Source organism: Hemicordylus capensis, chromosome 6 (assembly GCF_027244095.1).
Source record: "Hemicordylus capensis ecotype Gifberg chromosome 6, rHemCap1.1.pri, whole genome shotgun sequence".
Classification (NCBI taxonomy): Eukaryota; Metazoa; Chordata; class Lepidosauria; order Squamata; family Cordylidae; genus Hemicordylus; species Hemicordylus capensis.
Genome location: NC_069662.1, coordinates 168220576 through 168236143, shown reverse-complemented (window position 1 = coordinate 168236143; position 15568 = coordinate 168220576). Strand labels below are relative to the sequence as shown.

Here is a 15568-nt window from a genome sequence, read left to right as displayed (position 1 = left end):
GGCAAATCATCATCATCATCATCAGCAGCAGCAGCAGCAGCAGCCACCGCCAGCGTGGCGTAGTGGTTAGAGTGCCGGACTAGGACCGGGGAGACCTGAGTTCAAATCCCCATTCAGCCATGATACTCGCTGGGTGACTCTGGGCCAGTCGCTTCTCTCTCAGCCTAACCTACCTCACAGGGTTGTTGTGAAAGGGAAACTCAAATATGTAGTACACTGCTCTGGACTCCTTGGAGGAAGAGCGGGATATAAATGTAATCATCATCATCATCAATGTTTGTTTAGGGCTATTTTCCCCCACCCTTCCTCAAGGCGGCATACATGATCCCCCCGCCCCGATATCCTCACAACTGCCTCCTGCTTACTGAGCCAAGAGGGCGAGGCACCTTTTAAAAGTGGCGATTCTCTTTATCAAGCAGAGGGAGAGCAACCGGCCCTCTCCATCCCCCCAGCACAGCATCCCTCCAGTGGCTCTTGCTGGTGTCTTTCTTAAGTTTCTTTTTCAGATTGTGAGCCCTGCTTCGGGGACAGGGAGCCATTTTATTTATTTACTTCTAGCTATGTAAACCGCTTTGGGGAATTTTGTTGAAAAGTAGCCTATCAATATCTGCCGTATATAAATATTAGTCGTATCCTCAACAGCACTGTGAGGTGGGCTAGTTTGAGAGGTGGTGACTGGCCCAGAGTCACCCTGTGATGAGCTTCATGACTCAGCAGGCATTTTATTATTTTATTTTTATGAGAAACATTAAATATACCCCCCCCACTCCGAAGACTCCGGGCGGTGCACAAAAGCATGCAAACAAGGCAACATTAAAAATTACATTCTAAATTAAAAACTAATTTGAACCCAGGCCTTCCCAGTCCTAGTCTAACACTCTAACCCAGAGGTGTCAAACTCTGGCCTTTCCAGCTGTTGTTGGCCTACAGATCCTGGCTACTGGCAACTGTGACTGGGGATGATAGGAGTTGTAGGAAACATAGGAAACTTAGGAAGCTGCCCTATACTGAGTCAGACCCTTGGTCCATCTAGCTCAGTATTGTCTTCACAGACTGGCAGCGGCTTCTCCCAGGTTGCAGGCAGGAATCTCTCTCTCAGCCCTCTCTTGGAGAAGCTGCCAGGGAGGGAACTTGGAACCTTCTGCTCTTCCCAGAGCAGCTCTACCCCATGAGGGGAATCTCTTCCAGTGCTCACACATCAAGTCTCCCATTCATATGCAACCAGGGCAGACCCTGCTTAGCTAAGGGGATCAGCCATGCTTGCTGCTACAAGACCCGCTCTCCTCCCCTCAGTCCAGAGAGAGGGCTGAAGTGATCCGTACTCCATAGGTGGCCTCAGGGCAGTGCCCCTACTTACACAGGTACATAGAAGGTTGCCCTATACTGAGTCAGACCCTTGGTCCATCCATCTAGCTCAGTATTGTCTTCACAGACTGGCAGCGGCTTCTCCAAGGTTGCAGGCAGGAATCTCTCTCAGCCCTCTCTTGGAGAAGCCAACAACAGCTGCAGGGGACTGAACTGAAGGTGGCATAATGAGAGCTTTTTCAACTCAGTAACTCAGCGCAGGAGCTTTTCTTTCTTTTCCTCACAACAACCCTGTGCAGCAGGAGAGGCTGAAAGGGAATGGCGAAAGGTGAAGGAAAGAGAGTGTCTAAAGTTAAGCCATTACTTCATGGGTGAACAGGGATTTGAACCTGGGTCTCGCCCGTCCTAGGTCCAGCATGGTAAACCCAGCCTGGTTTTGCTTCAGCAAGATGGTTGCTTTGCGTGCCTTCAGCTCAGTGGCAGAGGATTTTCTTGGCATGCCGAACTTGGTTCCAGGTTCAGTCCCTGACATCTCCCCGTTGGGCTGGGATTGGGAAGGTCCTCCTCTGAAACCCTGAAGTGCTGCTGCCAGCCAGTGCAGACAATATTGATTTACATGGACCGAGGGTCTGACTCACAGTAAGGCAACTTATATTGTGGAACCTACAATGGAGTGGAGAAAATCGCCTCAGGATAGGGATGTAGGCAGCTCAGTGGCAGAGCATCTGCTTTGCAGGCAGAAGGTCCCAAGTTCCCTCCCTGGCAGCATCTCCAAAACAGGGCTGAGAGAGGTTCCTGCTTGTAACCTGGGAGAAGCCGCTGCCAGTCTGTGAAGACAATACTGAGCTAGATAGACCAATGGTCTGACTCAGTATATGGCAACTTCCTGTTTCCCTGTGTTTTCTCCCATGTGGATTTCTGGTGAAAATGGAATTACTCTGATCGCCTCAGTTTTTCCCTACACACGCAATACTTTTCCCCTGTGTGGACATTCTGATGAGATCTGAGGTGGTTCTAGTAGTCCCTGAATGCTTTCCCACATTCTTGGCAGAGAATAAAAAGGGCTTCTTCCTGTTGTGGATTCTCCAATAGATTTTCTTTTTTAAAATTCGAAATGCATTCCTGCACACTTGGACAGTCCTGACGGACTCTGAAATAGCTCTTGCCCCCGGAGGTTTCCCTACATTCCTGACGTTGATAAGCCTCCTCTCCTGGTGGATTCTCTGATGGACTTTTGATTTTCAAAGTCAGCATGCATAATTCAGAATTTCTTAACATTTTAGGCCAGGGCTTCTCAAACTGCCATATACTGAGTCAGACCCTTGGTCCATCTGGCTCAGTATTGTCTACACAGACTGGCAGCGGCTTCTCCAAGGTTGCAGGCAGGAATCTCTCTCAGCCCTTTCTTGGAGAAGCTTCCAGGGAGGGAACTTGGAACCTTCTGCTCTTCCCAGAGTGGCTCCATCCCCTGAGGGGAATCTCTTGCAGTGCTCACACTTCTAGTCTCCCATTCATATGCAACCGGGGTGGACCCTGCTTAGCTAAGGGGACAAGGAACCAGCATAGCGTAGTGGTTAGAGTGTTGGACTAGGACTGGGAAGACTCGGGTTTGAATCCCCATTCAACCATGAAACTCACTGGGTGACTCTGGGCCAGTCATGTATCTCTCAGTCTAACCTAGCTCACAGGGTTGTTGTGAGGATAAACATAATCATGTTCACTGCTCTGAGCCGTCGGAGGAAAAGCGAGCTATAAATGTAAATAAAAATAAATAAAGTCATGCTTGCTACCACAAGCTCTCCTCTCATGTTGGACTACAACTCCCATTACCCCCAGCCACAATGGTTGAAGGCGGATGGTGGGATTTGTAGTCTAACAATCTGGGGACTCAAGTTTGAGGCATAACGTTCAGGCATAACTACTCTTTGTTCAGCAATGCTGAGTTTGCATTCTTGCTCAAGAACATAACAAGTGCCTTGTTGGACCAGATCGAGTCCATCCAGTCCAGCATTCCTGACAATATTCCTGACAAGAGCCCCTGGTGGCGCAGTGGTAAAACTGCCGCCCTGTAACCAGAAGGTTACAAGTTCGATCCTGACCAGGGGCTCAAGGTTGACTCAGCCTTCCATCCTTCCGAGGTCGGTAAAATGAGTACCCAGAATGTTGGGGGCAATATGCTAAATCATTGTAAACCGCTTAGAGAGCTCCGGCTATAGAGCGGTATATAAATGTAAGTGCTATTGCTATTGCTATTGCTAATATCCCAGGAGCCTTTTCTTTTACAGAGAAAGCCACAATTCCCCCCCCCTCATCTCTAGCGGGGTGGGGGCAGATGTTGCCAAACATACCTGTGAGCCTTTGTCCCCTGAATTAGTACCGACAGCCAAAATTTGTGGGCCTGGTTCATGGACCGTGAGGTTAGGTAGTTCTCTGTCGGGCTGTGGTCAACTTTCTGCCTCCACACAATCTTTCACCCGCAGCCCTTACATGATCTGCATCCTCAGTCTGACCCACCTGGCAGGGTCATTGTGTACCAGGTGTGAGTGGTGGGGACCTTCAAGCGCTTGGAACACTTTGAAGGACTCTCACTTGGATCAGGGCCTTTCAGCACTGGCCACCTGTGGCACACCTTGCCCAGAGAAATCTGCCTCGGCACAGACTTTGAATCCCTTCTGCCAATATATGCAATTACAGCCCATTTAGATCAGGAAAGGTCGTTTGGAGGGGCACTTTGGAGTGATGAAATGGTGAAGGGCTCCCTACATGGTGCCTCAGACTCTGCGCTCCGTCACCTACCCAGGAAGCAGTTTTCCTGGATTTAAAGGGGCTTTATGGAGCCACCTAATGGCGCAGCGGGAAATAACTTGCCTAGCAAGCCAGAGGTTGCCGGTTCGAATCCCCGCTGGTAGGTTTCCCAGACTATGGGAAACACCTCGATCGGGCAGCAGCAAGATAGGAAGAGGCTGAAAGGCATCATCTCATACTGTGTGGGAGGAGGCAATGGTCAACCCCTCCTGTATTCTACCAAAGGATACAGAATGAGTCGACACCGACTCGATGGCACACTTTACCCTTATGGCTTCACCGGACCTGGGCCACATAACATTCCAGTTGAGCCAAAGGGGTGGGCGGAGGGAGGAGAAAACTCAGCCACAGCCTGCAGATTAGCTGCAGAAGGAAGGGCAGAAGTTGGGAGAGTCATAAGATTCAGAACCCTGCTGGATCAGACCACAGTGGGCCCATCACCCAGCCCAGCATCTGGCTTCCCTCCAGGGCCTACCAGACGCCTCCAGGAAGTCCACAGGGCAGGAGGCTCCCTGCTGTCACTCCCAAGCAACTGGCATTCAGATGTAGATTGCCTCTAAGCCTGGAAGCTCCATTTAGCCATAATGGCCAATTATCATGGAAAGACCTCTCTTCCTTCAGGAATGTGTCTAATCCCCCCTTTAAAGCCATCTAAGCTAGTGGCCATCTTTTGCTGGTGAAACAAGAGTGAAGAGACCGGACGATTTTATTTATTTATTATTTTTACATTTTATATTCTGCTCTTCCTTCAAGGAGCCCAGAGCGGTGTGCTACAGACTTAGGTTTCTCCTCACCGCACCCCTGTGCAGTAGGTTAGGCTGAGAGAGAAGTGACTGGCCCAGAGTCACCCAGCAGGTATGATGAGGCTGAATGGGGATTTGAACTCGGGTCTCCCCAGTCCTAGTCCAGCATTCTAGCCACTACACCACGCTGGCTCTTTTGAAACCAGGTTTTACTGTTCAGCACTTTGTGTCTATCAACAAAAAAGCGTTTTATAGTAAAACAATAGCAACAACAATGATTAATTATTGCTAAGTAAGTAAGAAAGTAAATAGATTGTAACCACCATACATCCTTGTACTTGGGTATAGTGCCCTGAAGCAGGTGGCCAGCCTTCCAGAGATGGTGTCATTGTATGGAAAGCAAACAATGACACCCTTCTGCAGAGAAAGCCCACCCCATCCACAATTCTTCCCCACCCCTCCTGCCACATCCTTGGAAGTCAGCGGTATTGGAAGGACGCTTCTTATGATCAAAGATTATGCCCCTGCCAGAACGGTGAAGGGGACACTACGGAACATCTGATGCTGAAATGTAGATTTTATACTGAATTAAGGGGAAAGCTTCTCTCCCCTCTATTAATTCATTACAATTCTAATTGCCCTTCTGATGGAGACAAGGTCCTTTTTCTCCTTACTGCTAAGTCAGAGTACGTTTACAGGAGGGTAGCAAAAATTTTTTCATAGCAAGCAGGATTCGGTTTAGAGTGATTGAGGCACGAGATGCCGGGCTGTGCATTTCAGATTAAGCGGTTTCATTTGAATGAAATTAGTCATGTATATGGTATTTGAAGGTATTAATGTTTTATGTATTTTATTGTTGTTGTTTCTTTTTCTTGTATTTATGCTGGCCTTGGGCCGAAATAAACAAATTTATACACATCCTCGGAAGTCTTCAACTTCTGCAAAACATGAAAGTCTGCAAATTACTCAGTGTAAAGAAACCAGGGGCTTTCCTTCCTCCTCCATCAACCCCCACCCCAAACACCCAGTATACTGTCTCCAACACTTGCTCTGCAAAAGAACCAATCCGGACACCGGCAAGACCTGTTGTGATGTCCGGTCTGGAGGATTCGAAGCGGCGGCGCCCATACTAAAGATGGCCACTACACGAGTTCAGTAAGGGTAGTCTCCGCCCCCCCGCCCACCAGCATGTGCAGTACAGACTCCTAACTATCCACCTTAAGTCAGGATGGACTTTTCAAATAAGGGCACCACTCTATTTTGCTGTGCTTTGCGCTCAGTTTTTTAAATTAAATGGATTTACAACGTTAAAAAGCACTGAGCCAAACACAAACAGCAAAACCTAATACAATAAACCCCAATTCATGCAAACTCTAATATTGCCTAAGGGGGAAACAACCACAATTTTCTGGGAAAACAACCACAATTTTCCAGATTAGTGTAAAGAATAACATCTGACCAAATTACATAAAATGCATTATTTGTAGTCTGGTTTGAGCGGGATTGAATAATATGGGTTAACTTCTCTGAAATCACAATATTCCGCATATTCTTATACCAGATATCCTTCGACATGGATTTTTCTAATGTTTGTCTGTGTAGCTAACCCGGTAGCAGTTATCACATACACATTTTTTTTTGATGTCACATCTGAATTGACCCCAGAAAATAAATGTACTAACACAAGTTGGGGGGTGCTTTGTGCTCAATTCATGTTTATATTTCACTGACTGTTTTCAGCCTGCAAAATGCTTTACAGTTCTAGGTTGGGATATTGTTGCCGCAGAACAGGAATCACGCCAATAATTACTAAAATGCTCAGATTTTTTAAAATAGCAAAACAACGAGACAGCACTCACATATACACTGCTGGCATGAAAACTCAGCACTGGATACAATCTTAACAAGGACTAGCAACTTAAATAAAAACAAATCTGTGCGGGGTTCTGTTTGCCTTTTCTCCCTTATAAAGTTTTGCAGACTGCAGTGTTGTAATTATATAGAGTTACCTCAAGGTGGCAGCATATGCCCATGTCTTCAATAGTAATTCGTCAAAATTGTCCACCATATGCAGAGTTGCCAAATGTAACTGTTTTTGCTAGCAGAGCAGCTATGCCTTTAACAGTTGGGTGACCAACCCCGCCACCCCCAAACAGAACAACACACACACACACACACACACACACACACACACAGAGACACAGAGTGTAGAGCTGGAAAATGTGCAGGAAAGGACAACTAAAATAATCAGGGGACTGGAACACCTTCCCTAAAAGGAACAGCTGAAGTGTTGGAGGTTTTTGGATTTGGGGGTGGGCGGGGAGACGAAGGGCTCATGAAAGAGCAAGAGTTCCCAGCCTTGGGTACCCAGATGTTGTTGGACTACAACTCCCAACATCCTTAGCCACAATGGCTCAAGTGTGGGTGATCCAAGGTTGAAAACCCCTGGCCTAGACTAATGTGATTGTTTAAAATGGCCTATCTCTATCTATCTATCTATCTATCTATCTATCTATCTAATTCTCTAAAATGTACCCATTGCTAATCCCATGTGTGGCAGCTCTCGTGAGAGTTCACAAGCGAGCTGCTGGGAGGGGGAGAGGCGGCGGACAGGCGTGGGGGTTGAGGGGGGAGAAAATGGCAGCAGGGTGGGGAATAAAATGGTGACGGGGGAGAAAACGGTGGTGGCGGCAGTGGGGAGAAAATGGCAGCGGGGGAAAAAAAAAGAAAATGGTGGCGGTGGCGGTGGTGGTGGCAGCGGCAGCAGCCAGGGTGGGTGGGGCTGAGAATGGAGGGAGAGCGGAGAGGGAGGGAAGGAGTGGGGAGAACTAGAGGTGCAGATGCTCTTCCGCCAGGCCAGCTAGTTATTTAATTCTTTTTAAAAGAACCAGTGAATGTTGGAAGGGTTGGGGATCCAGAGGTACACATGCCAAGGGGATGTCCATGCATGCGTACAGAGCTATTGACAGCAGACAATTAGCACCATCTTTTTAATGACCTTCTATCATCCGCTAGATGCTCTGCAGCTTCTGCATTTAGGGCGCAGCCATTCTATTGCTTTCTTGTCTTCTTTTGAGGGCCTGGAGTTCTCTCTTCTGCCCTTCATTCACTTCTATGTTTTCCCCCCACACCCTGCTTCCAAGTTGCTCTATGTAAAGACAATTCCGTTATTATTTAAAAAACCAAAATGCTGGGTTCAGAATTTGGGTTCTTTGTTGTCCTTTTTCATGGACAAGGAGAGACTTGATCCATTAGTGCAGCATCTCAACGCTGAAAGAAAAGCTTCCCTGGTTGATTTCTGCCGATCACGCAGCTGTGAAAGGCACAAAACCCTGGGCCATAAAAACATTGCCTGCCCTGTTCAAAATGAATGCATCACACTGAGTAGGTTAATACAAAATGAATGAAAATTTATTTGTATTTTCTGCATTGCATTGGCAATGGCATGTATCCATGAAACCTCAAGGGCTAGAAACTTGTTTTTGAATTGAAAAGGAAAGGTGGTGTTCCTTGGAGGTGAAAACTACTTTTTAAAATCAAAGCCGATTCCTCAAGGAGACCAGCACTCTGCACTTGCTCAGAGGCATCCTGCCATTAAGGCTACAACTACTGCTACAGATATTTATATTCACCACTTGAAAAGGTGCCTCTTTGCCCATTAGCAGGGGCTTTGCTTTTTTGATAGGTCTTCATCAGGGAGTTATTCGCACTTGGCTTCAGGTTTTGGGGTAAATGCTGAGAGAAGCCACTTGGAAGTAAACATGTGGCATTGAGGGAAGCAGTCCCTCCCTTCTGCTCTCAGTTTTGTTTTGAAACAAGTCCACATGGCATGCTCTGTGTTTTCCTTCTAGCCAAAGGGTGGGGGGAGAACTTCTGCAGAGATAGATCTGCATTTCTGAAGAAAGCATGCCTCTTATCATGCTAATGATACTGCCTCAGTGCCTCTCCCATTTGCTCCTGCATTTTCAGAAGAAGTTGCTTAAAACCAACATTTAAAAAACCCTGACATGTCGAGATAAGCTAGAATTTGCATCACAAAGCCCCGTTTTTGTGTGGAGTGGGTCCAAAAATTTTGAAGGGACTTCGAGGTAAGTTTGGCTGATGTGTGAATGCACACACTATCTTCTGAAGGAGATTCAGGGCAGAAGCCCTGTGTGTAAAGCCTCCAGGATAGACCAAGAAAAGAAAAAGAAAAGCCTGGATTGAAAAACAAGGTGAAAGTGAAAGTGAAAGTGAAAGTGGTTGTTGTGTGATTTAATCCTCTATTGCTTCTGTTGTGTGCTCCCCACTTCCTTGAGCTGTGAGAAATTCAAGAGGCAGCAGACCCTGACTTTGGTTTGTTTCCTTTGGAGAAAAGAGCACTGTGGACTCCAGGGATTTTTGCTTTATTAATTATCTTATCTTATTTATTTATTTAACATATTTCTATACCGCCCAAAACTTTCGTCTCTGGGCGGTTTACAATTAAAATCTAATTAAAAACCAGGGTGAACAAATATATCTCCAGCGCCTTTATAAAAGTTGCCAGAGATGGAGAGGCTCCTATCTCAACAGGGAGCGCATTCCAAAGTCCAGGGGCAGCAACGGAGAAGGCCAGTTCCCGAGTAGTTGCCAGACGAGCTGGTGGCAACCACAGATGTACCTCTCTAGAAGATCTCAACAGGTGATGGGGCTCATGGGAAACAAACCAAAGTCAGGTTCTGCTGCCTCTGGAATTTCTCACTGCTCAAGTAAGTGGGAAGCACACAACAGAAGCAACGGAGGATTAAGTCACACAACAACCACTTTCACTTTCACTTTCGCCTTGTTTTTCTTTAAAAACACATACAAGGTCCTGTGCTCCTCAAGATGCTTGCAGCAGCTGCCGGCCTTTTCTTCTAAAAAATGCGGCTGTTGGCTTTCTTAAGCTCCTTCCTTATGAGACTGGGTGATCTCCTGGTGCGGATGTGCTGCAGGGACAGAGGGAGAAGAAACTCAGCATTTCCTGGAATATTTATTTAGCTTCAAAAGGTACTCAGAAGCAGCTGAACATGGTGTTAAACACAGTGACAAATAAAAGTTAGCATTCCCTAGCCACACAAGCCCAACTGACCAAGTGATGGGACAGATCATTCACAATCTACCAGCATAGATCATTTGTAAAAAAGAAAGGAAAAAATTTCACAAGCCCATGGATTCAGAGGGTTTCTGGGCCACTCAGAAACCAAGACAGATCATGGGCAAAAAGCAGAAAAATGCACACAGCCCCCATGGCATGTGTTCACATACCTTCCGGGCCATCCAGAAACCCAGAGAGATCATGGGTAAAATGCAGAGAAAACCAGACAAGTGCAGGGGAGAGCAGCAGCAGCAGCAGCAGGAGCAGAGAAGGGTGCCTCTTCAAGGCAAAGAAGGGGGGGCTTCCCATTGGGAGGCAGGCAGTCAGGTAGAGAGGCAGCAGGAGCAGCAGCCACCGCCTGGCTTTCCCTGGGCACAGGACAGCTCAGCTTGGCATTTGGCTTGCTGGTGTGGGGAGAAGATTCCTGGCACTGGCTGGTGGGCCGGGGGAGTGCTAATCGTCCGTCCCCCCCGAAAATGGGGCCCCAGACTTGGGCCCAAAGGTCCGGTCTTAAGGGTGCCCTTGGGACCCAAAGTCGAGAACCCCAGTGCTAGATCAACCAAAAGGGCCCTCCTTTCCACACTGTGGTCAATCTGATGCCAGTGGGGAGCCCACAAGCAGGGCATGAAGGCATTAGCCCTCTCCTGCTTCCCTCACCCGCCAGCAACTGGTATTCACTATGCTTCCACTGAGCATGAAGGCTTCATATCACCAACAGCCACTGACAGTGTTGGAGCTAGGAGGACTCTCAGCTGCAATGTCTCACAGTGACCACTGGGGGTGGGTGGGTTAGGGTCATGGATAAAAGTGCTAGACTCCTCCCACCTTTGTTCTTCATGTTAGTCTCCATTTTGTCTCTCCAGAGATGGCTGTTTGTTATGGTCTCTCTCTTCAGCCATGAGCTACAGCTGAAATTAAGCTGCAGACTTTTTCACATTTCTTTGTAACCTTTTCTTTAAATAAATCCCTGTAGTTCTTCAATACTAAAGAACTGTCTTAAGTCAAGACCTCTTGCTTTGCTACTTTCTCACCAAACTGGTTTTGGTCTGCTGTTTGGGGACTGAACGGCCATTCTTCCCCTACAGATAGTCCTCCACTATGAATTTGTAGCCATCTAAGCTAGTGGCCAGCACCACATCTGGTGGCAGCAAATTCCACAAATTCGCTGGCACATACATTCATAAATGCATCCCACCCATGTGCTGCACATGCATTGTAGCGTGCTAAAAAGCAGGGGGGAAAGTAGAACATGGACAGGGGACCATGGAATCTGCCAAATATGCAGGCAATGACAATCACACAATGACAATCACCCTGGGTTGGAAAGCAAACCCAGAGGTTTCCAGGATCACACCTTTCAATGTGGGCATGCATCCATTCCCTGCAGAAATCCAACAGGTCTGGATTCTAAACCTCACAGATATGAGCGCTGGAAAAATGTATATTGGGAAGGTGCCAGAGTGTCCCTTCCATAGCCTTCTTTGAGGATGGCTCCCTCTCCCCAAATTCACCTTTAGGGTACACTTACATCATTAGGTACAGTTTCACAATTGAACTGGGTAATGGGAGTCCCTTGTTGGGCAGAGAACGTTCCGGAACATTCCTTCTCCAGCTGTGAGGGAGAAGAAGAGGGCAAAATGGAAAGCCAATGAGTGGCCAGCAAATGTCCAGGTCATCACCAACGCTGAAAGACCCGTCCCCCACCCAGGCCCATACCATTTTGTCACCTCTCCATTTGATTTGTTCACTTCGATTTCTTTAGGGGCTGAATATTCCCTTGCTGTGCCACAGAGGCACAGGAGTGCTCACGGAATCCTCCAAGAACCAAAAATTCAGCAGGCTGGCCAACCCCCTCTGCCTGCTGCAATGGCTGCCATTTTGTGGATCTTTTAAATTTAGTTTCTGGCAGGTAGGCCAGCTCGACTGAGAACCGCTGAGCCAGCAAAGAGCTGGTGACAATGGAAGGTCTTTCTGTGCTGCTGGGGCCTCACCCCTTCCTGGACTCCTAGGGCAGTCCTCCTTCCAAGGAGGCATCCCTGCTGGTCTGCCCCTCCTCCAAGTAGACCCATTAGGAGGGAGGCCTTCAGCAGCCAAGTGTGTGCTCCACCTTTCGAGCTGGACCTCAACCTTGGCCTGGCGTTGCCTCTACTCCTGGGGACCAGGGGCGATGGAGGGGGATCCAGGAGAAGAACCAGAACCCCACCGGGGGATACTGGGTCTGCAGTAGCCCAGGATTCCAAGAGAGTGGCTGGATCTGGCTCCAAGGACTCTGAGGAGCTGCCACCTAGGAACATAGAGAGCAGTGTTCCCTCTAAGAGCGATTCCCAGATGTTGTTGACTACAACTCCCATAACCCCCAAGCAAAAGCCACTGCAGCTGGGGATTCTGGGAGTTGCAGTCAACAATATCTGGGAATCCCTCTCAGAGGGAGCAGTGATAGGGTCTGCCATATACTGAGTCAGACCACTGGTCCATCTAGCTTAGTATTGTCGACACACCGACTGGCAGCGGCTTCTCCAAGGTTGCAGGCAGGAGTCTCTCTCAGCCCTATCTCAGAGATGCTGCCAGGGAAGGAACTTGGAACCTTCTGTGTGCAAGCACACAGGTGTTCTTCCCAGAGCGGCCCCACCTCCTAAAGGGAAAGTCTTACAGTGTTTACACATGTAGTCTCTCATTCAAATGCAAACCAAGCCAGACCCCACTTAGCAAAGCGGACAATTCATGCTTGCTACCACAAGACCAGCTCCCCCCCTTCCCTGGGGTGGGGAAATGAGCTGGGGTGCAGCAGGGGTGCAGACAAAGGGAAAGCTCAAATTTGGTGGGAGGAGAGGGAATATACTTTTGCAGGGGGTAGAAAAATATGAGTGGGGTGCCTTGGATGCTTTGGGGGGATCTGCACCCCTGCTGGAGCAGGATCCCCCTTCCCCACTGGTTTGGTCTCCCCTGGGTCTTTGTTTGGTTGAATCCCAGCATGCAGCCAAAACAGCCTATAAGTGGTACCCTGAGAAAAGTGGGTGCAGTGTGAGCACAAAAGCCCTCACCCCATCAGCCTTGAAGGCACATCCCTCTAGGGACCGCTCCTTGGAGACTGGGCAGTTGGTTTCCTTCATTGTGAACCGTATTCGCTGAGGGGACTTTGCTGAGGAGTCCTGAGGAGAAAACAAGAAGAACAATAAATGCCAGAGGCCAACAGGATGAAGTCTGGCAATGAGGCCCGGTGTTTCTTTAGCAGTTCTCAGAGGGTAATTAGGGTGCTTTCACACATGCGGCTTTTGCGTCAATTGCCTTTGGAGCGTGCATGCAAAATCCATGCAAAATGGAAATTCCACAAGGTTCTGTTTGATACGGTCAGTTGCTGATATAAGTAGTGTAAGAGAGGATCTCCAAGGTGATTTAATATTGTTGGACTACAACTTTCATTATCCCCAGTCACAGTGACTGACCGCTGTGGCTGGGGATGATGGGAGTTGTAGTCCAATAACATCTGGAGACCCAAGGTTAGGGATCCCTGTTCTACTGTAACTAAGTCCAGGTACGTAGAACTGAACTGAGCACCTGTGTTTGCTCAATCTGCTCATACCTTCATCGTTTCCTTCTTCTTCTGTTGTCCCTTTCGGCCGAAACTCAATATGCCTGCCTGCAGACGCTAAATTCAGTCAAATCTGTGCCAGTTTTCAAGTCCCCATTGAGGACAAACTTACAAAAATATTCCATCTAATTGTTAATTTCATTACATCCCACCCTTTGTCCAGGGGCGTAGCTAGGGGAGAGGGGGCCCGTGTTCACCCCTCTCCCTGGAGGCCCATTGTAGTGAGGGGGATAATGAAGAAATTAGGGAGGGGTGGAGCTGGGGGGCCCTCAGGAGCTGGGGGCCGTGGGTTCTTTGAACCCATCTGCTCAATTATAGCTACACTCCTGCCTTTATCCCAAAGAGCTCCAGTGGAATTTTACCACCTCCGCAATCTGCTGTAAAGTAGGCTAAGCTGAGGACCCAATTTTATGGGTCATCTCATGAAACTGATTGCCATGAAATTTAGGACCAGCAAATGGAAGTACATTTTCACACAACACATCATCAACTTGTGGAATTCTCTGCCATGAGATGTGGTGACAGCCAACAAACTGGTTCGCTTTAAGAGGGGTTTGGATAACTTCATGGAAGAGAGGTCTATCATCGGCAACTAGTTGGAGGGCTATCACCTCCAGCCTGAAAGGCAGGATGCCTCTGAATCCCAGTTGCAGGGGAGGAACAGCAGGAGAGAGGGCATGCCCTCAACTCCTGCCTGTAGGCTCCCAGTGGCATCTGGTGGGCCACTGTGTGAAACAGCTAGATGGGCCTTGGGACAAGGCTGCTCATGTGTCTCTAGCTGATGACCTGAGAGCGACTGTAGTGGATTGGACAGAGCGTTGGGTTTCAGTGTGGGAACCCCAGGTTCAAATCCTCCCCCTGCAGCATCCAGTGCTAGATAAGCACCCAACGTGCACTTACCCACTTTGGCTGAGGCTTGGCTTCCAGGAGCCAGAAGGCAAAGTCCCCCTCGGGTTCTCGGTTGTAAAGGTCTATGGCCAAGGAGACGGCCTCCTCGTAGCTCCACGCGGCTTGCTGAGGGGGCAAAGCTGTGGTGGCTGCTGCCAAAATGGCAAGCATCAACAGGACTCTCCAGGCACGGCCCTCCATCTCAGGACTGTTGTTTCCCCCACCAAGCTGCAGTTCTGATTGGGGGTTACAATGCGTTGTGTCCCAACCAAGCGAGGTAGCTTTGTGTCCCCCTTTTATGTGCTGCCTTGCTCTGGAGTGGTGACTCACCAGAGATAAACCCTCAAGTAGACTTACCCAAAGGACTTCCTTCTTCTTCTGATGAGAAATACTTATTGACCAACAGGGCAGCGAAGCATGAGCTGGGACCCGGGACTGGGGGATGGAAGCATTTCCCAATTTCCTGCTGACTGTAGGAGAAAGGAAAGCTCAGTAATCCAGAGTGGGTGTGAATGTGTGCAACCTCAGAAGTGAATGTGTGCAACCTCAGAAGTGACACGATGCATTTCGTGTCCTTCATTGCATGGGAAGGAGTTTCCCAGGTTGTTTTTCACACAGCCAGCTTTACCGTGAGTTTACTGCGAAGCTTTACAGTGAGTCTGAAGCTGCCCCAAAAAACGGATGCAAAAAGTGGATTTTTTTTTAACCCTGAAAAGTGGATTTTTTTTTTAACCCTGGATAGAAATCGGGCTTCGGGCTACACTCTAATAAAGCAATGAAAAACCTGAATTGTGTGTGAAGTGCTCCCCAATAGCTAGCAGGGACTTTGGGGTAAATCTGGCGATATGTGAACATGCACCCTCCATTCCAGAGGTGAAGTGAGCTAAAAGCCCTGTGTGAAAAATGGCCTGGCCCACTCTGTTTTCTACCTGAATGTGCACAGTTTTGGAGATGAAGCAACCCCTAAGCCCAAAATGCTGCACTGAGGACCTCAGGTTGGCTGTTCCATGGTGATGCCCGGTTTTGAGATGGGGGGGGGATCAATGGTGCAAAGAGAGAAAAAACCAAATTCTGATTCTGGGACTTGATAGCAGGAAACTGTTCACTTTATTTTAAAAAAGCCACACAAAAACAAACATC

General features: G+C 48.2%; 1 protein-coding gene across 1 annotated transcript; it reads right to left on the bottom strand.

Annotated features, from left to right (window-relative positions):
- Positions 1-9722: 9722 nt before the first annotated feature.
- Positions 9723-14629, bottom strand: LOC128328802 (cathelicidin-related peptide Oh-Cath-like). The gene is made up of 4 exons (XM_053258882.1): positions 14441-14629; positions 12993-13100; positions 11480-11563; positions 9723-9802 (listed from the first exon to the last, which is right to left on the bottom strand). The coding sequence occupies exons 1-4, from the start codon at positions 14627-14629 to the stop codon at positions 9731-9733; spliced, it is 453 nt and encodes a 150-aa protein (XP_053114857.1). The 3' UTR covers positions 9723-9730.
- Positions 14630-15568: the final 939 nt, after the last annotated feature.

What these genes read in the sequence shown, in the direction of transcription:
- LOC128328802 (XM_053258882.1), bottom strand. Translation starts at nt 14,629, where the DNA reads ATGGAGGGCCGTGCCTGGAGAGTCCTGTTGATGCTTGCCATTTTGGCA. An exon ending in CCAAGCCTCAGCCAAAGTGG is followed by an intron (nt 13,101 to 14,440) that starts GTAAGTGCACGT and finishes TTTTCTCCTCAG; the next exon opens with GACTCCTCAGCAAAGTCCCC. An exon ending in GTGAAACTGTACCTAATGAT is followed by an intron (nt 9,803 to 11,479) that starts GTAAGTGTACCC and finishes CTGTCCCTGCAG; the next exon opens with CACATCCGCACCAGGAGATC.